General features: G+C 31.2%; 1 protein-coding gene and 1 long non-coding RNA gene across 2 annotated transcripts; both read left to right on the forward strand.

Annotated features, from left to right (window-relative positions):
* Window positions 1-5,044: 5,044 nt before the first annotated feature.
* LOC105348299 (lectin BRA-3-like) lies at window positions 5,045-9,342 on the forward strand. The gene is made up of 4 exons (XM_020075327.3): window positions 5,045-5,311; window positions 6,828-6,901; window positions 8,184-8,268; window positions 8,912-9,342. Exons 1-4 carry the CDS (start codon window positions 5,104-5,106, stop codon window positions 9,166-9,168), a joined length of 624 nt encoding a protein of 207 aa, XP_019930886.3. The 5' UTR covers window positions 5,045-5,103; the 3' UTR covers window positions 9,169-9,342.
* An 11,306-nt stretch (window positions 9,343-20,648) lies between these two features.
* Window positions 20,649-22,075, forward strand: LOC136273278 (uncharacterized). The gene is made up of 3 exons (XR_010711477.1): window positions 20,649-20,829; window positions 21,304-21,391; window positions 21,816-22,075. It is a non-coding gene; the product is annotated as an uncharacterized lncRNA (long non-coding RNA).
* The last annotated feature ends 3,374 nt before the right edge of the window (window positions 22,076-25,449 follow it).

Here is a 25,449-nt window from a genome sequence, read left to right on the forward strand (position 1 = left end):
ATAGAAGACCAATTTTTTCGTCATCAATAAGAATTCCAACATTTAGTTGTGAAATTTCAGATGCTAAATCATTGATTAATAAAGAAAATAAGGTAGGAGATAAGTTGTCTCCTTGGCGTACACCATTTGAACAAAAAAAACAATTAGTACGGAGGTCGTTTACACATACATACGAGAATGTTTCTTCATAAAAACTGGAGATGGCATCATATATTGGACCATTGATTCCATTAAGTTGAAGTTTGTAACGTAAAAGGTCTCTGTTAACAAGATCAAAGGCTTTTTGGAGATCAAAAAATGCAACAAATGTAGACTTGCGATTTTGAGTAAGTGAGGGTGAATATATGGTCATCACATGATCTATCGCGTCGGAATCCATTCTGTGCATCGGAGAGTATTTCATTTTCTTCCAGGTATTGTTGAACTCTATTATTCAAAACAGAACTATAACATTTTGCAACGACAGATAACAAGCTGATTCCTCTGTAATTTAAAGGTATTCTTGTGTCAATTGTAGCACCTTTTGGAATTGGACAAATTAAGGCTTTCCTCCATATGGTAGGAATGTTTCCTGTTTCAAAACAAAACACATGTAGAACTTCAATAACAGGGTTATTTCTTAGGACTTCGTTATATATAAGGTCGATTCCGGGGCTCTTTCCGTTCTTTAAATTGGAGATAACTTTACGCACCTCTTCTATGGAAATAGATTTGTTTAACGTATCGTTTGGTATAAATAAAGGATCCATTGAATTATTTTCCAGGATTTTCTTATGAAGGATAGTTTGATTATAGAAAATGTCATCAAAATATCCATTTGGAGTGGTATACAAATTCTTGAAAGCAGACTCCCAATGCTGTAAAATTTTATCTTCATCGTAAATAATATTTCCGTCATCATCTTCATACTCCATAGGAATGTTAACGTTTCGTCTCGGTCCTAGTTTCTGCAGTTACTTCCAGAAGGCGCTTGGATTCTCTGTGTTCAATGTTTCAATGTTTAAGGCTAAATCACGTCTGTATTTCCTCTCATAAAATCTAAGCTGTTTATCAAAATGTCTCTGTGTAGCTAGAAATTGTATTCGTGCTTCTTGTCTGCCAGTTCGGCCTACAACTTTACGGAAATGTTTTTCGGTTTTGTGCAACTTCATCCATAGGTCTGAGAGTTCTTGATTCCAGTAGGGTTTGTGTACTTCATACGTTTTCGAGTATTTTTGGATGCATCATAGAAAGGTATAACGTCTTCCATTTCAGTAGTTATTACATTGCAAAGTTTGTCATAGATTGTATCAATTTCACTTTGTTTTTCCCTGCATAATTCAATTTGTCTTATAATTTCACTCAACGCTTTTTTAACGGTATCAGAACACATGAAATTTGTCGGTATTTGCTTAAACTTGAACTTTTTTCTAGGGGGTACATAAGAGTTTTTCTTTGTATCTGTGTGAGTTTCCTGATTTTCCTCTGGGTATTCAATTTTGCATTTGTAGTCAAACATCAAAATATCATGGTCTGGAATACGACATCTTGATCCAAGAAGGTTTTGCAATTTCCCTAACTTTATCACATCACTGTAAGGTTTTATTCTGAAGTTATAACAATTTCCCAGCTGATCATGTGGAACACAAACGTAATCGACAACAGCCTTTCCTTTCACAGAAACGGAAGTGAATTTATTTGAGTTTTCCCCATATCGCCCATTCAAAACACAAATTTAGAGTCCAATAAAAATTCTGAAAATGATTGTCCATGTAGATTTTGCGTATGGTCAATTATGTCCCATGATCTGATGTTGTCAATATCAACACAAAAATATCTCAGTGAGCCCAGACGAGAATTGAAATCACCTAGCAAGAGTATTGCATTTGATTTACTGTTGAGATAGATTTGTGAAAGCAAGTGCATCTCTACCCCATGGTGAGTAGTCTGGTGGTAGATTACAAACAAATGCAATACATTTAAAATCTGTGAATTTGTCGTAAAACTGAATTCCCAATATACCATCAATGCATTTTTCCATTATGTTCACAACATACTGCTTCATTATATCAGTTCTGATAAGAAAACCCATACCCCCAGACGCTTTGGGGGCGTCTTTGTGAATGTGTGTTCGGTTAAATCAAGTCCCATAACTCCTGACAAGTGCGTCTCGCAAACACTTACAATATCTGCCCGCATATATCTGATCAACTCACGCCTAAGATCGTGATTGTTTATAGTCCATCCACCTACATTCAAATGACAAAAGGATTGTGAATGTTCAATGAACCGGCGCGAGTCCTATCCATCACTGTTGTCGCAATGCTCCGACTGTGGTCTCTCTAGTGTTTTCTTTACAATCCGCCCGTTTGCCGTAATGCGAAAGTCTTTTCCATGCGGCAATTCATTCTGCAGAGTACGCGCATTTAGCTCCAACAATCTTTCCGGGTGAGTTTTACTTCCACGCAAAAACACATTTTTGTATTTTCCTACCATTTTCAGTTGTTTTTTCTCTCTCAGAATCTTTATTTTATCCTGCACTGACGCAAAACTAATTTTAACTAAAGCTGGCTTTCCAAATTTCCGATTTCCCAATCTAGCGGCAGCAACCACATCCACAGATTCGTTTAAGGTGTTGATAAGTTCCTTAGATATTTCCAGTATGCTTACTTCAGGTTCCTGTGGGATGTTTGAAGCAATGATTGTTATATCCGCGTTCTTTAGAGGGTTCCTTTTGTTTTCCAAGATCGTGTTCGATTCGCCTGGTGACCTGTATATTGAATGTAGGTGTTTTCCATTTTCAACCACCTGTAGCCTTTCGAGTATGGACGCAACAGACTGTGACAATGACTCACTTTGCGATTGTTGTTTTCCTATTTCAAGGTCAAGGTCAGTACGGATGGCTTTCAGTTTTTCGTCAATGGACGACATGAACTCGTTTCAAAACTTGTCTTGTTTGCTGTTAAACGCTGATTTTAACTAATTCTGTCCATCTTGAAGGTTTTCTATTTCTTTTGCAATTATAGTCATTTAGTCGATCATTTTAATTTCAAACCTTTCGGACTCACCGTTTGATGCAAAAAAAGTCGGCCATTTTGAACATTTTGCTCGGTGGCTTGGGTGTTTGGCCATCAGACGAAAGTCTTCTCCTCTCCGGCTCGGACATGTTGAATCCTTAGAATAACACATACGCCGAAGAAAACCCACACAATACAGTTTTCACAACACTATTACTGCTATTTTACAAATATTTCACAAACTTCATCTGTTTTTTCAAGAGCTCAAATTTCGTGACCACCTTTGTTCACGCATGCGCACATGCATATGACTTTAGGTTTTCTTTTCATTTAAAAAAATGAAAACGCGAATTCTTGTAAGTCACTTTCTTGTAAGATCAATAATTGAAATTCGTTTTGGCTTCATAGTGTAAAGTGCAAACTAAAAAGGGTTAACGCAGGATGGATCAAATGATCAAATAATAAAAAAATTCTCTTAGAATATATATAAAAGACATATTGAGAATTTACATATTTGTTGACAAGCAATATTGTAAAACAAAATGCTCTATTTTTTTTAATTCCCTACATTTTAAAAAAAAAATCATTTGCAGTTCTAATAAGATGTTAACTCCCAAATGTATCTCAAAAACAGCTCATAGAAAAAGATATGTTTACAATAAGTGGTAAAATAGATTTAAATGACATAGCAGAAAATATGAATCAAAGGAAAATTATTTGAGTGAATATCTTATCATCAATATTTGCTATTAAAAAGTTGATAACTATACCTATAGTTGATTTGAATATTATACTATATAATTTTCAACAAAAATATCTAACATACCTGACGTATTATACAAAGAAAGGAAATACGTAGACTATGCCTGTTGGCCAACCCTATTGAATTTATTCTATAAATATTTTTAAATTGAAAAAAAAAATCAATTGTTGTTAAAAAGATGAATGTATATTGTTCTCATGTAAACAATGCTAACTCATTTGGCGGAAAAGTAACACAACCAGAACTTGAAAAATCAGGTTTCAAATATAAATTTATATTTCAAAATCCCCGCAAAAACCGATAATTTGTTCACATGTTCATAGACACAACATTTTTCTTTTCAATAGTGTCATATCATTTGTAGAATACAAAACATGTAAATATAAGATGAAGTGTAGACAACAGATCAAAAAGAGAATGCGCTTTTATCTACTCTAAAATCAATTCTTTATTATTATTACTTTATTGTAAAGGGTGCAAAAAGTGTCAAACCAAGTTACACAATTTTGAAAACCCTAACAGACAAACTATGATTGTATTAATTTTGTTTTCCTTTTTTTATATATGTGTGTATATATGTAAATTTTAGTATATATTTTGATTTATATATTTGTATAATATTGATACAAATATTACATCAATGACTTAAAATTGTATCCCCCATACAAGTATATATATTTATTCATATTTACGTCTATTTAAGCTTTAAAAAATGGAGTTTTAAATACTTAAGAAAATATATATTTTGTACAATCAGTAAAATGCATGTTATTTCACTTCACTTCATATTTTTAAAAATTCACAGTGAGTCAAAAATTAAGATAAAAAGAAAAAAATCGATAAAACAAAAACAGAAAAAATATAATTTTCTTAACACAAACGATTCCTGATTAGTTTTGTTCTCTCTCTCTCTCTCTCTCTCTCTCTCTCTCTCTCTCTCTCTCTCTCTCTCTCTCTCTCTCTCTCTCTGTTGAATTAAGGACCCGATTAATTCGAAGAAGGGACTGTCATAAAAAAAGAAATAAAAAGTAACCTGGCTAGTAAGAGAAATATTCATTTCCTATGCTTATGAAGTGCTGTGACCGGCAGTTTACAAAAAAACACATAATAATGTAAAACGTATTTCCAATATAAAAAGAAATCGAAATCAATACTTGTATCGATTAATTCGACGTTAGAATATAAAATGTATATGTGACGTATGACTTTTTAGTTCTAATACTGAACTACCTGCATAACACAGTTTAGAATATGTTTAGATTATCATCCAGAATTTTTTTTGCTTTCCTATTTTCTGTCTATTGTCTGCAAAGAAAAAATTGGTATTCCAGATTGGACAAAGAAATGACCACCTCATCCCTAGCAGTACTCCATGAAGAAGTTTCTAGTATTGTTTATTGTGCAGAACTCTGTTCTGAAGACGACTACTGTATGGAGTTCCTTTACAGTGATATTAATAGACAATGTATTGGACTTCACTGTGTAAAGAAGGAAAGCTATTCGTACCAGTATTTCGTCCTTGGATCTACACAAATGCTTCACTATGAAAAAGGTAATTGACTTGTCTGATCTAACAATTATTTATATGATAATCTATCATGACAGTTAGTTTAAGACTCAAATTTACAAGACCTTACGCATGAACCGTACGTATGACACATGTATAAAACATCCAGAGTATTGAGTGTGTCTTGCAAAGAATGTTTTGAATTGTATTTCTTATAATGAAACAGACTATTTCAGATTGTCCATTTGATTTTTATCTGAAGAAGTGTCGATATTTAAATTTGACGAATGTCCCAATGTCGTGTTTCTGGCATTTTCAGTTAATGTTCAATTCACTTAAATAATTTCTCCGTATGTCAGGCATGATATTTTGGATTGTGTTTCGGTGCAGTTCTGCCCAAATGCTATGCCTATACTATCAACCATCTAAACTGATTTGTCAACTAATTAAAATTATTCAAATGATGAAAAAGTATGGCAACTATTTGAGATACAAAACCCCAGGATTCTGAACCAAGAACTTACAAATAGTATAAAATATTCAGTATAATTATATCGAGTGCAAATTGTAGATACGTTTTATTCCTCATTTTTTTAACGAAAAATCAAGCATAATAATTTAAATTGTTTGTTAACGTTGTTTTCCCCCTCGGAATATTTAAGTAGTCCCGCAATCACATTGTAATTGATGTCATCAGATTCATTTCTATCTAGTGTAATGTATACATCACCTATCACTTTTATGCACTATCATTTTAAAATTTAAGTATATGAAGAGTATAGAAACATCGGTTGTTGCAAATCCTTAAATGCGATCACGTAACGTTAAAAACAATTCTCACTACTGTTAATAATATTTGTATAACGATACAGATAAAAAAGACATGGTAAACCCAAGTCTAATAAAGAAAAAGTAAACATAAGCAGTTTTTTGTGACATAGTTAAAATGACAAACTTTTATTCAATGCACTTTAAAAGAGATACACAGTATACCCTGAATTATATTAAGATATAAATTTCTATTTTTAATTTCTTCGTAATTCTATTTGTCAGAATCTATTTAGTCTTAGAATATTGTTTCCCTTGATAATTAATTCATTTCCTGGTCAGCGGCAATATTCTTTTGGTATCTTTTTTAACTTGACTACCCTTGTTTTGATTTTCAAATTACTCATATGTTAAGAAATATAAGCAAAGTGATTGTGAAGCAATGTTGGTGTCTAAACCAGAGTTGACCTCTATGGGTTTTGTAGGATGAATTTACCGATTGTAATGAACTTTCATTACCTCTTTGATTAAATATTGTTTTAGTAGAGAAAAAAATGATTTAATTTTACTATTTACTTTTCGTTTTAAATATATATTTTTTAGCCGAGAAATTTCTAAAATTAAAACAATCAGTAATTTAAGAGCCATATAATAAGCCATTTTATCAAATCTAAGATGTAGGAAAAATAAAAACTGTTTTAACTCATAAACATTATTTGACCTGCGTGCAAACGAAGCTTTTTTTTTAATAAAACGATCTGGATACTAATTCTAATGTCATTCTTTTTGATAGAGCTGAACTGGGTGGAGTATTCTGGTCACCTTTATCTCTATGGAGAAGAAAAACTCACATGGGAAGACGCCAAGGTATTCTTTGGTTCACTTATTAATGTATAAATGTTTTCATAACTTTGAGTCTGATAAGTTTATTTATAATTATAACTTTTATTTCAGGGAATGTGTATTTTTCGGATCACAATATAGATTAACAATTTCATACAAGTATTGCAATATTTTATGCATCTGAAAAGAAAAATAGCACACAATGTACATTTTCCTTAATGAATATGAAAATAAAACACACAAGTAAACAAATACACACAACGCACTAGCTGCTGACTTTTAATTTCCATTCGTTTATACTTAGTTTTGAAAATAATATAATCGGGATCAATATAAGGTATTTTAAAAAGTTTGACAGCGGTCCTTTTTATACAATAAGTTTTGTAAACAAAAACGCTCTAAATGCTATTGTTTTTTTATTTAAAAAAGTGACTTTTTATTATTTAAATGGATCTAAGTTAAGTTTTGTGTTGCGATTTTTTTTATTTGAGCACTTCGTAAAAGATGAAAAGTAATAAGAACAATTAGGTTTCATTACAACAGAGAATATCCTAGCAAACAATTTAATAGGTGGCTTTGAATCGTTACATTAGTGTTTTTAAAAGTTGGTAATTAGATACATGTTCACCTTCAAAAAATAAAAATGCAGGAAAAATAAATAACAAATCTTAAATGCAAGTGATATATACGTGTCGAATATATTCACTTGAATTTGGCACGGCGATCAGCATGTGAAAACGGAAAGAACGACCACTGTCAGACAGACCTCTAAATACTAAAAAAATAATGTAATATATAACTTTCGTTAGTCAGGATATATTAGGTCACTCTTAATTTCTACCATTTAGTTTTTCCCGTACTAACTCGGTGTTGGATTATGTTAGACCAAAGAAACACAAAGACACTGATTCGTCGTACCATCAGCTCCAAGTTTTTACAGTTGTCTTGTTTTACAAACCTCTTTCCATACCACACACACACCCAAAGGCCGTCGGCAAACAAGTTGGACACGACTCGAAAGATTAACATATCTCCTTCTGACCTGGAATCAAGTATTACATGTAATATTATAAATAAAGTGATTGGGGGGGGGGGTTGTTAAACCTCACAAACTTCAAATATAAACTAGATTTTTTTATATTGCATCCCAATATCTAGTATGTTTTTATTTAGTTTTAATTAGGAAACACACATTTCAGTTGTGGGTGTTGTTTTTACGTCATTTTTTACGTCATCTGAAATACCACACTTCATTACACATTCATTTAGTACATCCTTTATTTCATATTTTGTTCATGCAAAAAAGCTGGAATGTCAGAAAAAATGTGCCCATTTGGTACAAATTGAAACAAAAGAGGAATCTGATTGGCTGGCGGCTACGTTTCTTAATGGTAATTTTGTTTTGAGCTAAATACAAAATCTGCTTTTTAAATTGATAAAAAGTGTTATAAAACTGTTGTTTGTAAGGTTGAAATGTTATCTTTGATATATTTTATCATAATGATACAGACTATATTGATTGCTAGGATATGATTATTGTAATTTCAAATTAGTGTAAAATACATGTGCAGCGAGACTATGTTATTTTACGGCGATTTCAGATAACTGTCTATTTTCTGTTACTTGTCAAGGGAGGTCTAATGAAACGCATGAAAATCATAAACATTTATTAAGGGGCTCAACATTAAATTTATTTGCAATGCTGAACGTTGCTCTACATGCAACCATAAATCAATATCCGAAAAAGGGTGTTGTGTTTTTTTTTATTTTAATTACTTTCAAGTAAACTCACAAAAAAATCCTCAGCGATTCTTCTCAAATGTCAATCAATTAAACTTTCTCAACCATGTTATTAAATAGTTCAACAGTAGTTTCTGGTATCATGAATTTGATATGACGGCACTCAATATATTTAACTTGTTTAATTGGCTGTAAATGTATATCAAAACTTCTTTCATATTATACATGTTCATGACAAAAGATTTTCTTTTTATATTTATTTTCCATATTTCAAAATGATTTGTTTATTTACAGACGATTGTTTGTCGGATATTTACTTTTATTGCACAGCATGGACGGGAGGTAACGACCTTGACATTGAAGGTCAATTCGTGTGGGGCCACTCGAACACGTCCATGGTCTTTACCAACTGGTACGTTACCGAGCCGAGCATTGGTAATCCGTCATTGGCCGCCGTTCGTGACTGTATTGACATTCTTAGGAATGGTAAATGGAATGACAAATCTTGCTTGATGTCAACTGCGTTCATTTGTGAGAGAACTATTATCTAACATGATGTGACAAGAAGTATTGAGCAACTCAATTATGGATCTTTTAGTGAGCTCACTATGGATTAACCTAACCAAGTTCCGCCTAGATCGTGACAGCATCTACATGCTTAAAAGTTTGGCATTAACCTTACATATATGTTAGAACCCAAGTATTCCAATTCAAATACTGCTGTCTTTACAGAGTTTTACTCCAAATAAAAATGATTTTGATTTAATATGTGTTTTGTTCATTAGCCCCTGTCTGATTTTAACGCTGCCTTGGGACTTTAAAATATTGTGTCGCCATATTACTTTTTATCGTTCTTAACGTTTACAGGGGTATTTAAACATTTCTGTTTGGTCACTTGCTTTCTTACTGGGACATCCATTTTAATCGGACTTCTGCAAGAACTATACTTTTAAATATTAAAATTAGAAAAAAATGCAGTTAATATTTAAAGTCTTTCTTGTATATCGAACATGTGTTCAGAATAACTTTAAGTGTATCACATTGTTGTCACTAATATTTTATTGAAAATAATAAATAGCATATTAAAATACATAACCTAAATAACAAATTGTGATTATTTTTCACACCTTCAAAAAGATCTTTTTCTTTGAAGTTAATTATGTCTATGAACGATCGAGAGAATATATTCTTCGCATGTAAGAAGTCTGTTAAGTCCTGCTCAAGGGAAGTGTGTGTTTTGAATATCAAATGTCGGTCTGGATTTTAATTTGTTTTGTATGGTGTTTTAATTCAACTTTACCAAAACAGTGGGCAGTGATCATTTTTTCTTCAAAACGCGTTTCTGTAAATCTATGAGTATAATGTTATCTGTGTAGGAGATGAAATTTCTAAATCTAGAAGAGGATTGATACTGCTTTTGTTAAGAGTTGTGGAGCGATGAACGTACTTCAAAACGAAAAAAATATGGCGAATATTTTCAAGCGCAAACGAAGGTGCCAAAACGTTGGCGCAGTTACATTTTAGCCCAAGCATCTTTTTTTGAAAACTTTAGAATAAATGAAATATGTTGTTTTGGCAACGCCCAAATTTAATTCTGTGCTTAAGCAGGCATTAATTCCATAAACGTATACACGGTAAACTGTTGTTGAGAGCATTACACATGTCAAAATTGTCAGTAGATAAGTATAACAATTTTTTTTTTGGCGATGGTGGGTAATGTTTTGTTCGGAAACAAGTTTGAATACAAAAGGTGATGGTAATAGCATGCTCTCTTTGAGTTTCGATCACCACATTTTGCACAGTAATTTTTCATTAAAATAAAGCAAAGAGGAGTATCGTCTTTTCATTTTCATAGCCGCTAAGCAGAGAGCTAGATTTTGTCAGAGTGGACAAACGCCACACTTGATCCCATTTTCAACTCAAGACGAAGGAAGTGACACGGGGAGAAATCCAATTTGATGAAGGTAATGATAGATACTAATAAGAAATGAAATAAAATATATATTTTCTCGTTTTACAGTTTTGAGTAACCGAAACCAAAATCGAGAATTAATATCGTAGTATGCAAATAAATGAATCAAGGGATGTGAAACGTCGAGTGATAAAAATGAAATTGTTTTATCTTGAATTGATTGTTAAAAGCGAAAACTGATAAATGATGTCATGTCAATATACATAAATCCTTGTTTTTTTAAATATCCCGCCAATTAAAAAAAACAACAACTAAGATTGGCAACTTTGATTACTGTTTAAAATATCATAACACGGCCATTTTTTGCGCTATTTTCCAAAATGGATCACCTAAATAAGGGAAGTATCTGCAAATCTTTAATTTGTGTAAGTCCTTAGCTGCAGGACTGTATCTTTCGTTCTGGAAAAAAATAATTGGATGGACGAACATGCTGCTAGTACGCCAATCTAATACAAAAAAATTAAATTTACAGCAAAGGAAACGTTGATCAGGTGGCACACGTGTTACATGTTTCTGCGCAGAAGCTTATCATTTATACCTCGTTTTGTTTTGATACTATTGGGGAAACTTTATCATAATCAAAGTACTGAAGAACTGACGGGAGTTTATTTTGTCGATGTTTATTTATTTTAAAATCAATGATGTGTTATTTTGCATGACAAGTACATATAGTTTCTAGTTTGTATTTGAATTACGCACATTTTTATAATATGAATTTTTGGACTTTTTCGACAAGAATGTCGAGAAACCCCCATATGAATCATGTTAAATAAAATTTAAAGATAAAATTAATTCAATCAAACTATGTATCTCCGACAAGCAAGTGGGACTCTCTGTTTGTCGGAGATTTACGGAGACAACCGAGCGTCGAGTTGAACAAGACTATATTGAACTCTGGCGTAGGCATACATACGACTACAGAAAATATCTAAATTGTTCGTACCATTTAAAATCTGACTATTTTCAATGTATTTATAAATAAGTTTCCCTGAAAAACAATGCTTAAGCATACATTACATTGAATTTATCAATTATTTTCAAGAACTAAGTCTTGTCAGCAGCGATGATTTGTGTTGAGGTCCAAACACTGTTTCACTTCCGTTTGTCTGAGTAAGTGCATAGGAGAGTTGATTAAGATCAACTCCCAAAAACGGGAGCCTGTTGCATGTCAGTTACTAGTCAGTTTGTATAAAACCCTTGATTCTTTCAAAATGATTTCATTCCCTTCTTGTGACATTCATTTATCCCTAGTACTTTTGCATCTGTCGAAATTTAATATGGTTGGGTTTAAAGAAACAGTACTTTTAATTATCTTCATCATGATTATTGATTTGTATTAGACAAGCAAATCGAATTGATATGATATACGTTAAACTAATTATACAATTACACAAGAAAGACAGAAACAAATAAAACACAGCTTTATATTTACATCTACCATGTATAATTTTCTCTTTTTCTTACGGAAAAATATAGTCAATTCATAGCTCTATAGAAACAGCCAAACTGAAATTTACACGCCCCATTTATCGATTGGTCGAAATCTACAGCAGCTGGAAGTGACAGGACTGAAATTGACACGCCCTGTTTATCGATTGGTCTGAATCTACAGCGACCTAAGTAAACTCACGGACTGCACGAAATAATCATGATGATGACAGACTCAAAGTCTCACAAGAAACGATTTGGCTGTTTCTTTTAGCTAAGGTACTAATGTACATTAACAGCAATTTAGTGAATTTTACTAACTTTTCATAATCAACTTATTAATTAGTTAAAGAAAAAAAAATGCTTTCTTTGATGATTCATGCGGGTTATGAAGGTAGCGATCATTGCAGGAAAACGCGGGTTATGTATTTTTCCTGCAAAGTCGCTGCCATCATTTCCCGAATGAATCACCAAAGAAAGCATTCAATTGTTTAAATAACACTAGAAAAACAGTTTGACTCAAGTCCATATGCGAGAACAATAGCGCTAAGAAACCTGACAGTTCACACCAGACATCTTACACGTTCCGAAACTCCCTTGTCAAAGTCTTTGAGAGCAGAGTGTAAATAGTTATACTAAAAAATCACATTTTCTGCATCTTATGTCTTCCTAAACACCTTTTTCCTAAATGGCAATAGTAAAAACTATTACATTTTAAACCCTGCATGAGTAAAGATACAATCATACCAAAAAAAGAATTACATTAGCATAAAGGGAGATTTAAAACGACTAACATGACACGATAATCAATTCAAAACAAATCGTTTTACATGCTATGTTATGAGGTTTATCAAGTGAATTAATCGATTCGTTCTAAATACCAATTGACAAACCACAAAGTCCGTGTATTAGTTGATAATCAGCGACTTACAAAACGTCACCAGTTAAAAACTAAAGAATTAAACTGATAGTATTATTCCTATTTAATATTTTGCAAGCATTGCATGATTGACAATATTGGAATTTTGAAAAGAATTTTAACTTCTTTAAAATAGTATTTCTATATATTGATTTTCAATTTTTTAGCTTATCGAGTTGTCGTCTGTGATAATTTTTTAATGTTGTAAATATTGTTATTGTTATATTTGGTTATGTGATATCAGTGTCAGCACTTACCCAATGGAATCAATGTCTACAAAGATGACGTGATTTATTTTTCATGACAAACACAAATAACAACATCTACTCATTGTTTCTGGTTCTTCTGACACATTAATATTATTCATTATTTACAAACAATGATACTTAAATTTTAGATGTTGCTCTTTAATGAGCATTTAATTTAGTCTGTCAACTCAACAAAGAAATTTACGAAAGTTAGTATTCCTTCAATATTCATGAAGCATTGATGAAACGGCACTCTTGCAATGCATGGGAAATTTTTTAACAGACATAAAGATAATGATTGTTGGCAGCCTAAAATCTAAGATTACTTATATGTACACACATTTATTGATCTTCTATGTATATGTGGGATTTAAAGTCCCTAATTAAAAAAGATGGCTGGCAATTTTTTTTTATATATAAATGTGTTTGGCAAAGAATTATACGCTAGGTGTCTTTCTTTTATCGGGAGATTTTTTTTTTAAATTAAAGGATTTCAGATAAAAAATTATTATGAGTTAACACGTTACAAGAAAACTAGACATGCAAATTAATGGTTTGGAAACCCCCCTCTCTCTCTCTCTCTCTCTCTCTCTCTCTCTCTCTCTCTCTCTCTCTCTCTCTCTCTCTCTCTCTCTCTCTCCGCGCACTGTTTCGAAGCGTAGTGTAGATAAAAAAGATTAGTTTAACAATACTAATGTTTATGTTCACATGTATTCACCTATTTATGTTAACAATATTTATCAACAATGTTAAATTTATGATTAGAATATCATGTGTGTATGTGTGTATCCTTTTTAAATACAGATGAGGGTTTCTCTTTTATGTTTTAAAAATGAAAATAATTTTTTTTGCTTAAATAACGGTAAATTATTGCATTGATATGTCGAAGAAGTTGATTTCTTCTACGACTTAGATGTATCTGTAAACTGGTACCTAGCAAGGGTATACAAATCAAATATAAAGAGCGTCTCAAATTCCTTAACAGCACACTGGAAAGCCAAGATTCAAATCAGTTAAGGTGTCTTACTCCTCAATTTAGTTTTTTTTTTAAATTCTAAAAGAAATATATTCTGAACTTGTTAACTTACTTAAAGGACAAATAGAATATAAAGGGGACTGATGTACATCCCTCTAAGATAGGGCGCATTTAATCCTGCAGATTTTACTTTGATTATATAACTCTTATATTCATTAGCCTAAGTCTACTTGTAAAGTGATATATTTACTGCATTTCAATGGTGTATTGTAATGATTGTTAATAAAAGAGCCGATTTAGCCAAGTAAAAATGTTTATGACACGTTCTTTATATTATTTATTTGTTTAAAATGACTATCTTTAAAAAAAACCCACACATACACCATTTCCAAACTGAGTATCATCATACGTTTCTAGTCACTTTACATACAAGTGTTTCTAATTAGAATCTTATAATTTTATTAATATTTTTTTGCTCTTTTAAGATGCATGCATTTGTACATTGATTGCCCAACCGGTAGAAACAGTTGCTAATTCGTGTTTATTTTTTTTTTACATTTTCTAGATAATATATTATATAAGTTAAAATGGAATTGATATCTACTTCTTTTCCTGAAATTTGAATTTTATATTCAAAATTAATAAATTTGAATTTAACGTCTTTGTGTGGTTTGTAATCAATGTATATAACGTAACATTATCAATTTTATCCTTCCTGGACACACGGAAACGTTTTGTAACGGTATTTAATCCAAACAATAAGAAAATATGAAATTTTAAACATTGGTAGATCAATTGTGTGGTTTGTAACCAATGTATATAACGTAACATTATCAATTTTATCCTTCCTGGACACACGGAAACGTTTTGTAACGGTATTTTATCAAAACAATGAGACAGTATAAAATTTTAAACATTGGTAGATCAATTTGTGTATCGTGATGTTTGAGCTTTTATTACTGATTTTAGAGTGTGAAGGCAAATCAATAATTAGTTTTGTGTAATTGAAGAACAACTGGAAGAAAAATAAGAACATGTTTTATTAGTAATGGCAGAGCCAAAGCGTTTTGTTGAAATTAAATTATGTGTAGAATGAAGTGTAATAATATGTTTGGTGGTCCCATTTCAAACTAGAAGCATGTCAATCAATACGTCAATCAATGCCACAATCGATTGATTCGACGCAAAATTATAAAATGTTTAAATTATAACAAAATATGACTATTTTAGTTTGTACATTGAACTATAACACATATCAAACTATGCTTAAGATATCGCTTTGGTGTCTAATTGGTGTCTTCTTCTATGTCCATTGTCTACAAAGAGATACTTGGTATTCCAGACTGCACAAAGAAGCGACCAACTCTTCTCTAGGAGTGCTTTATGGAGAGGTTGCTAGTTTTGTCCATTGTGCTGGACTCTGTGCCTGGGACGACTATTGCATGGAGTTAATTTACAGCGAGATTAGTAGACAGTGTATTGGACTTCACTGTGTAAACAAGGAAAGCCATTCGTATCAGTACGTCGTCCCGTCATTTCCTCAAATGCTTTATTTTGGAAAAGGTAATTTTTTTTTAAATTGTATAAAATCATTCAAATCATATGATATATAATTCATTAAGATTGGTGAATCTTTTATCAGAGTTCAACTGGGTAGAATATTCTGGTCACTATTACTTTTATGGAGCAGAAAACGTTACATGGACAGACGCCAAGGTACTAAAAACAAAAATCTTTTTGTTTTATTTCTTTTCTTTTTTTTAAACTTATATGTAATCAAACTCTATATATTTTCTTAATAAGATTTAAAATTTAACTCTGGTAACTACAACGCTTTGTTAAGTAGGGAATGATATCACAAATTCTGAATTTCACTTATTTCGGTTTTTTTAAATTCCATTCTAGGTTAACGATTTAAAACCTATTTTCACACATTAGATCAAAATCGTTTTATTACTGTCATTATTAATGTTTTAATTCGATAAAACGTTACTTTATTTTTCTTTATTGATACGTCAAATATGAATATTTAATAAAGCAGAAAAAAGGATATATTTACTTGATACTTTTTTTCAATTACATGGATTTTTTTCTGCCAAATGGAAAAAATCAAATATAAATGAATTTTAAAAAACAATGTTTCATGCATTTTGTATTCTGCAAGAAATTGTGTTTTAAGATATCATGAATCAAATTTTTCTAATTTAGAGGAAAATAATTTACCAATAACTTTCTGCAGTTTTTATATTATCAATTGGTTCAATTCAATAGAATCACACTTCTATCCATGCATTTTAAAGCATAAAATAGCAAATTACAACCTGATTTGATTCTTGTCAGTAAATGCAAGGGCGTTTCGTTAAAAAGAGTGATTTCTATTTCAAGAGATTGACATTATCGGTCTTGACACGCGGCAATGCTTGTTTCAAATCTGAACCAGTTATCCAACAAATTTGTAAAATATACAGACGTAATAAGGAAATGCAATGTTAAAGTGATATGTATAAACGCGTCGAATGCATTACTGGATTTTATGTCACAGAACATGACAAACATCAATGATATGATGTATGTTGACTTTGATATAATTAATTCTAATAAAACACAGACATTGCCTCATTTTGATAACTTCAAGTTTAATAATACTACACATCGTACTTAAGGCTATATTTTTTTCAAATATGAATTAACTCTTATAGCAGGAAAAACAACTCTTACTCTGAATTATAATCAACTAGGTGACAGTTATATCTTTTTAAGGTTATTTCATCTCATGAGAAACATACTTTCATACATTGATTTTGTTTAGTTTGTACTTTGTTCCGCTAAACGATAACATTGTTCTATAAAATCGTTTTCTTTCTATTTCAACCAAATAAAACATGCTTTATAAAAAAATAGCTGGAATGCCAAAAGATGTGTGCACATTTGGCGGAGGTTGAAACTAAAGAGGAATCTGAATGGCTGGCGGCTACATTTCTCATGAAAGGTAAACTGTCCAAGAAATTCATTAAACTAAAATATCAGAAAGGGAAATTTTATGCTACAATCATTGAATGGACGTTTTAAATGTTCAACAAACTAAGAAGTGTTCATTTTGATATTTTAGAAACGCTACTAGCTACATTGATGATTGAATATTAATGTTTCATTCTGTTGCTTCTTTAACATCAATACCTTGACCTTACTCTTATATTGGTTTTGGTTTCAAATTGAATAAATCTCACTTTACGATTGAAAAAGAAATGTTTAATTTCAGATAGTTGTACTAGCCTTTCCCGAACCTGTACTGCTTGGATAGGTGGTAATGACATTGACACTGAAGGTCAATTCGTCTGGGACAAATCAAACGCAACGATCGGCTTTTCTAACTGGTCCCCAGGTAATCCTAGCATTGATTTCCCCGACCAGGCTCCTACTCGTGACTGTGTTGACCTGTATCGAGATGGGAAATGGAATGACAGACGATGTACTTATTTAAACCCATTTATTTGTGAAAAATCATTGTAATGCTACAGTTACCGTAATTTCATGCATATCTTTTTACAATTTTACGCTATTATGGTAAGCAATTATAATGATATGCTATGAGATTTTTATAGAATGCTATGAGATTTGCATGTTTTGCTATGAACAATAAATAAAGGCCAAATGGTATGGAATGCTATAGTATGCTATGCTATGAGTTTTGTAAAAAAAATACCATTTTGCATACAGAAGTGTTTCGAACTAAAAAAATAATAAATAAAGTCTACCACACTGCAATGTTATCTTTTTTTAATTAGCTCAATTAAAACCGAGTTTAAACTATATGCTGTATGAATACTATAGCATACCATAAGGAATGAGAATTTGATGATATTCTATGAGATACCAATGCTATGAATTTTTAATGGTATGGTGTAAGATGTAAATGCGTCGCTATGCTAAGGTGTATGTTGTTAAAGAAATGCCTGACTGACTCTAGATTCTACGGTATTTTTATCCAAGAGTACTTGTCATTGTTTGATATGTGTTGATAACATGCCTATTGATTGATTGAATTTTTGGGAGGGGTGGATTGAAGTTTATTTGTTGTTTTTTTGGTGTAGGTTTTTTTTTGTTTTTTTTTTGTTTTTTTTTTTGTTTTTTTCTTCTTTTTTTTTTTTTTTTTTTTACATGTAAGTCATGTTTATTCTTCGATGCAGAGAGGTTAAAATTTGCATATTATCAGCTACTGGTAACTTAACTTTATACTTAAATATTTTAAACTGAGTCTGCTACTTTAATTTTTTTTAAACGAGAGAGAGAGATGAGAGAGAGACAGATATATATACATAGAGAGAGAGATTAAGAGATGATTGTGTTTATAAATTTTATTTACATATCCGTTCCTCGATAATAACAAATGGACACCACTTGTAAAAAAAAATATTTGATTTGAATAAATTTTAAAAAAGTTAAAAATTGAAAAGACTTATTTTTATTTTGACTGTTATAATGGTAACTCGAAATACATTTTTAAGCCTTTACCATTTGTTTAACAATAGCGAGAGATACTGAAAGAGTTGGTAATATTCTTATTGCAAGCAAAAAAAGAGGTCACTAGTTATACGTTTCTTGAACCATATAACTGATTATGTGACCCAACTAGAGCACTGATGACAGTTTGTAATTTTGTAGTAATATTTTCTTAGGTACCAAGCAGCAGGAAACGAAACAACTGCCACGGTTACATACCCGGATACAGCCTATATGGTCTTAGTGCATGTTAAACATATCTAACAACGGTTCCTTCCTGATACCAAATATATTGGTACACCTTTTGTTCAAGCTTCGTGACTCAGTGACCATGCTATTGTATCTATGATAAATACAGGCACAATTTGGAATTAGTTGTAATTCAGCTATTGTTAATGTATATAGGTTTGAAAGAACGAAACTCTGCTGATGTTAAGTTGAACAAACAATAAAAGCATGCGATGCATTTTTGTTACAGATTATCATCTGAAGTAAGTGGTACCAAGATAGGACAGATTTTTGTAAGTTTTTCTCACTTTAATATACATGTGTTAATGCGAGTTTGTGTGTTCGGAAAGTTCAATGTACAAATTAAAAAAAACTAACGACAGGAAAAATAAATCCGTGCTGAGATTCAATATTTCTTGAAACTGGGATTAATATTTAATAGGGATAATTTATAGCTTACAATGTAACTAAAACCGATATTTTAACTACTCTATTTTGTTCCGCCGCAGCATTTCGTAGCACTTGTTGAGAGCGCATGCGTAATATATATATATATTTTCTTCATATTTCTTAATACTTCGTACACAAAGACAACTGCCTCATTACTTTGTCGACATTTATAGAAACAACAGTTTTGGAATAATAACAACCCGGAGTGATTTTTTTAACAATGTTTAGTTTTTTCGTTAATATTCTCATGATACTATCAGTACCGATTGCCCAGATCCAGGCTCAGGTGAAGGACATTTTCTTCTCCCAAAACAACACAAATTTCTTGATAAATAATGATGTTGCATTGTTTGAACTTCAGCATATAAGTGTTATACAATGTGCAGCCCTCTGTTTTCGCAACACTTGTTGTAAGGAGTTCATGTTTAACACCGCGAGTCATCAGTGTATTGGCCTCCATTTCCCAGACTTTGACAGCAACATTAATTTGATTACTTTTCCATTATATGAAGGATATGTGACATATAAAAAAGGTAAATTTCAGCAACATTATTTCAATAAATGTTTTATTTACTTAGAGAACATTTTGTTTTTGATGTAAAGTCAAAATTGATTTTGAGAATGTTTTCAGGTTGCTCACTACACATTAAAAAAGTTTCTCAAATTAGAAGAAAATTACTTGGTTATAATAGATAATATTATGGATTAAACGTATACATTTCAAATATGCAAAAAAATATAATAATTTGCAATTTTGAATTAAACATCATTTGTTCAAATATTCAATCCAGTGAATATAAATCAAATTCCCAGGCGAATTCGAACTCCTCTGTGGTTCACAAGTCCGACATTTCTATCAATGAACTCTGACAATATACAAGCAAAATGGTTAATATAAACAATTTAACAAAACATTTAAATCGCAATCGTGTTACGTAGTATCTTAAAAAGTAAAATTCTAGATGTAGTGAAGTACCTCTAGCATTAACATTTTGCTCTTAAAATTGTGAAATATTAAACATGATATAGCAGTTCTTTAAAGATCAAAGATCATTTGTCCATGGTTTGAATATGCATGTAGATGTGGATCAATTTAGCTAATGATAATCTCGTCAAAAGGAAAATGAATGAATAGATAAGGAAATTGTAGATAACTGCATTTATTGTAAAGAGGAAAAAAGCAGAAGTCATAAAACATGCGATGGTCGTTTAATGAATAGGCTTATAGGCAGATCTAATACACAAAATGATACCCTGGTTTATACTGCCAAAAGGGCATCAGCATTAAGTGTGAAAATATTGATATATATGCTAACCTATATGATTCAAAACAATGATGATGTTTGTGTAAAACTACATGTATTATGCATTGTGACTTTTTAATGCATCACATGAACTTAACTTTTTTTAGAATGTGAAAATGACTGGTTAGAGTTTGGTGGACATTGTTACATTCTACTTGAAAAGAAGTCCACTTGGGCTGAAGCACGGGTAAAAAAAAATGTCATTTGTAAATTAGATTATTTGTTTTAATTATCGTGGCACATCCATATATGTCGCGTGTTGTATGTTCCTGTCCAAGGGCAGTCAACAAAAACATGATCAAATGTCTGGAATTAATCAAAAATAAAATAACCTGAAATATGACTTAGAATTGTAAAAAAATAATACCCATCAAGTTTAAGCCTTCTAATATTGTTTATAGCAATATAATGAGCTATTGAAATTCAATTTTTGTTTACTTTTTTAATCATCAATTTTAACTCTCATATGAAAATTATGTTTAATTAAAAAGAAAGCAAAAACGTATGCATATATCATATTATGTGAGTAAATGTCTTTGTTAAATTATTTGCTTTGATTTGTTGTTTCTATATCGTTTACGCCAATACCGACTAATTTAATAAATACCATATTTTATTGATTAGAACAAACTCTTTAATAAAAATACCGCTTATTACACAGATGGAATGTCAAAAATTGTGTTCATACTTGGTGGAAATTGAGAGTACGATGGAAGCTGAATGGATCTCTAAAACATTTATTGATCAAGGTAAATCATTCGTATGCGAATGTGTGCAACGGATTTTCTTGTATATACATACATAGCGTCAATCAGTTGTACAGCATACTGTTTTGTCTTTCTTTCTTATAGTAAAACTTTCTATAATCCAAGATCAGAACGGTGTTTAATTTATTAATTATTGCCTATGTACCGATTTTTGTTGGAAGGAGGGTTCTGTACGCCTTTGGTTTTAACCCCAATGGAGTTAAAATAGACGGCATGGTATAGTACGAATGTTGCTTTAGTAGAAATATATAAGAATTGCATTGACAAAAAAAACAAACATGAAAATTGCAATAGTTACATCAACTGGTATTTTAATGTCATTAACGTGCCTGTGCTGCAAACACATTTATTTAACATGATATGCATCGTTGAATCTGTGTGATCATTGATTCACTTTAATTTTCAGCAAACTGTGGATCAGACCTTTATGTGTGTTCAGCGTGGACGGGTTTGAATGACCAACATATTGAAGGACAATACAGATGGGACCATTTGAACACATCCCTGAGTCTCGCTAACTGGCATCCCGAAGAACCAAGTTTAGTGTTCCCAAGCCATGCAGCAGAAAGGGATTGCATCGATATGTTGAGTAATGGTCTTTGGAATGACCGACCATGTTCTTATCTTAATTCAGTCATATGTGAAAAATCCTTCAAAAACTGATTGATGAATGCATATTTTATGATATAAAATTCGAGTTCCATTGTAGGAAATGATCACTCGTGAAAACTATTGTCTGTTGACTTCAAGAACGTATTAAAAATAAAATAGCTTTCTTATTAAAATAATCCGTGTTCTTTTGTTCGAGCTCTTAAAACTCTATGAATAACAAGTCCACTGGAATTACAAGTTCATTGGTATTGTATTCAAATGAATTTGCACCAACTATATAAAAATCATTTTGTAACGAGAAGGTGTGTGTACATCATATGGCATACAAATAAGGTATAACATATATATTTGAGAGAGGATCTATAAATATCAGGTTTGTTCTAAATTATCGCATTATTGGTGCGAATTGATTTATTCCAATAAAATGTAATTTTTTATTATGTCAATTGTCATTAACGATAGGTTTTAAATCAAATAAGGATACGAATTTAATTGAACAGAGACTTGGTTTTGGGTATCATTTACAGAGATATTTTCTTTCATCTCAATTGTCATAAATAATTAATTTTCACTGAACATGATTTCTTTTGAAAAGTCAGAAACATAATGAGTAACGCAATAAAAAAAACGATACTAAGAATTGAATGGTTCCATATTAGTTATCATTATTTTGTTTACAGCATTTCCAGACAAGTTTGAAGATTGACTTTTTCTGTTGGTTGACTAGTAGATTTTTTTTAGTAAAACAAAGCGGAACGGTTTGGTTAGGGGCGATTTTTTTTACCGGGGGGGGGGGCATTGTTTATAACTTAATTACTGTATAGATTAAATCGTCGACATTTTAGAATCTTTGCTACATGTAGTTGATTGACTGAGCTGAATAGCATTTTTTGTAAATGCTATATGTTTTACTTCAAGGACCTCCTAGTATGTATGTAACGGTGCGGTGTTTGCCCGTAAATATAACCTAGATTTTTATTGTTTGTATGATCAATAAGTGATAAACTCTGCCGTGTCATATATTTGTAGGACTTTGTACTAAGACATTCGTAACGGGACATTATAGTTACTTGTCGCGCATGATGAAGCGATACCACGCAAATGGTGTAAAAAAGAGTTTATATAATTAGACTATGATTTTTAATAGCTTGTCAACGTTAACTAATTAGTTCCACTACAGCGCGATACTAAATCACCTCGGCCACGGATTTCGTTCATTGGTTTCTTGCACATTGTAGATTAATTAGTGTTTTTCGTTTATTGCCTAATTGGGAAGGATTGACTTTTCTTACAATATAGAACACAGGCAAAAGAAAAACAGATGAAAGTATTGAATGATTTAAAATTAAAAGAAAGGAAAATACACCTAATGATCAAAGGGTTAATGTCTTTTTATAACATTCTTTGAATTAAACATTTCTTAGCTGCTTCGGTAATTCAATAGTTTATGTTTTGATAATATTTGAGACCAAAATTAGATAAGTATAAATTTTACAAGCAAGGTTAAACATTCGGAAATTCTTTTAAAAAAATTTCTCCATTGCACAGGTTCTTTGCTTATGAATGTGTTTTGTATATTATTATAAGAATAAAGAGTTTTCGATAATTTCGATTTTTTTGTACGTTTTTTTTATGTAAGTAAAACATCAATGCTTTATTTTGGGCAAAGTTTAATAGTTTAATTTTGATATGGCTCCTACTTGAAAAAAAAGGTACAAGTCAGGGTTATTGGAGTATCGACTTGCTTTGAGATATCTGCAGAACTGTAGTTATACCAGAGTTCCGTGTTGACGGACTGTATAGCTACAGTTCTATCCATACAAAATATGTATACTTATTGAGCACAACATGTTGCGCATGGTTTTGGACTTATAAACCAAATTTAGGAATATTTTGTGTCAAAATGTTAATGCTACCAATGCCATTTTATTTATTTTTTTGAGTCATTACTTTCCTTGCAATTGTATATCTTTAAGACCAAAAATCTGATATGGTTTGTATTGAATACAGGTAAAGAAGGCGACTCTTGAACCCGACGTGAATTTAACAATTTCTCTTTTTCCAAGGTTGGTAAGGGTGTTCAGTTCAAGCTGCAATTTTAATCCGATTCATGGTATAGTTATATTTTATAATTTAGAATTGCAATTTGTAAGAAAAAAGTATTTGATTATTCATTGACATGTTGACCTGAGTCTTAATTTTTTTTATGATCCTGGACCCTGATTGTATTGCTCTTTACCGTCAGTGTGACTTAAATCGTTACACAACATTGTAACACAGTATACAATATTATTGCAAATCAATCGAATTACGTAACAATTATGTGTTTTTTTACATGAGGTAATACTATTAACATTTGAATAGTAGTTTATTATTATGTTCAAATGTACATATAATTAATTGGCTTTATTAAAAAAAAACTGAAATAGAAATAATGATTAGGTATTAAGGTCAAACAAATTTCTTTTGGTCTGAAAAAAAAATATTCAGAAAATTTTACAAATTATCATAAAAGAGTGACACGGGTAATCTGATTGGTTAAATGACGGCACGAACATAACCTGACCGAAAATACCACTCACTTGAGTCTTGAGTGCATATATTGCAATTAACATGAAGTAGACTGATTTTGAAGGATATCAAACGAATATCCTAGAAATTAATTATGTTATAATATTAAGTTATAAATTTCACTAATATCGGAGTGCCAGATGTAATTTAATAAAATTTACTTATCTTTATCGCATACGTGTGGTGTATACTACCCATGTGATAAACATTTGCTTTATTAAACAAGTAATGCTTTATCAAATACTTCCGGTCCTAACTATTTTTGACACAGCCCTTCGCTTCAACGCTTCAGTGACCTATTTTCGAAAATGTCCTAGTATTTTCTGCATAAGTATATCTACAACCAAACAATTGATTATAAATGGGTTTTGTCGAAGATTTAAATTACAAATCTAAGGAAAAACACATAACTACTGTAAATCATAGTATGAATACGTCCTAACGACGCAATGAAAACAGAACACTTTGGTTGTGTATCTATACAAGAACTTACCGAAATAGTGTCTCCCAAGACTTTTTTTTACCATAATTAAGCATCCCTATTTTAATATTTTCAACTTCAAATCATTAGGCTGGTGTTTGTTTTATAAAACATCAACAACTGTTTCTCGCTTGAGTCAATTTAAACTAACGAGCATTCACAACTTTGTGTATGTCAACAAATTTGATTATTCAATTCGTCTGATCAGTAGTTCCATTTCATTAAAAAATATTTGGTTCAGCTAAAAAAAATTATTCAAAGGTACAAAAAATATTTCAAGGTTTATTTAAGTAAAATGTTACATTAAAACAGTTGGATTTATCAAAAATGACGTACTATATTGTTCTCCGCAAGGTCATATGCACATTAACAGCAT

Source organism: Magallana gigas, chromosome 1 (genome assembly GCF_963853765.1).
Source record: "Magallana gigas chromosome 1, xbMagGiga1.1, whole genome shotgun sequence".
Taxonomy (NCBI): domain Eukaryota; kingdom Metazoa; phylum Mollusca; class Bivalvia; order Ostreida; family Ostreidae; genus Magallana; species Magallana gigas.

Excerpts from the sequence above, each read along its gene's own strand:
- LOC105348299 (XM_020075327.3), top strand. The coding sequence starts at position 5,104 with ATGACCACCTCATCCCTAGCAGTACTCCATGAAGAAGTTTCTAGTATT. Across the intron at positions 5,312-6,827 it reads AATGCTTCACTATGAAAAAG|AGCTGAACTGGGTGGAGTAT; the intron begins GTAATTGACTTG and ends TCTTTTTGATAG. Across the intron at positions 8,269-8,911 it reads GGCGGCTACGTTTCTTAATG|ACGATTGTTTGTCGGATATT; the intron begins GTAATTTTGTTT and ends GTTTATTTACAG.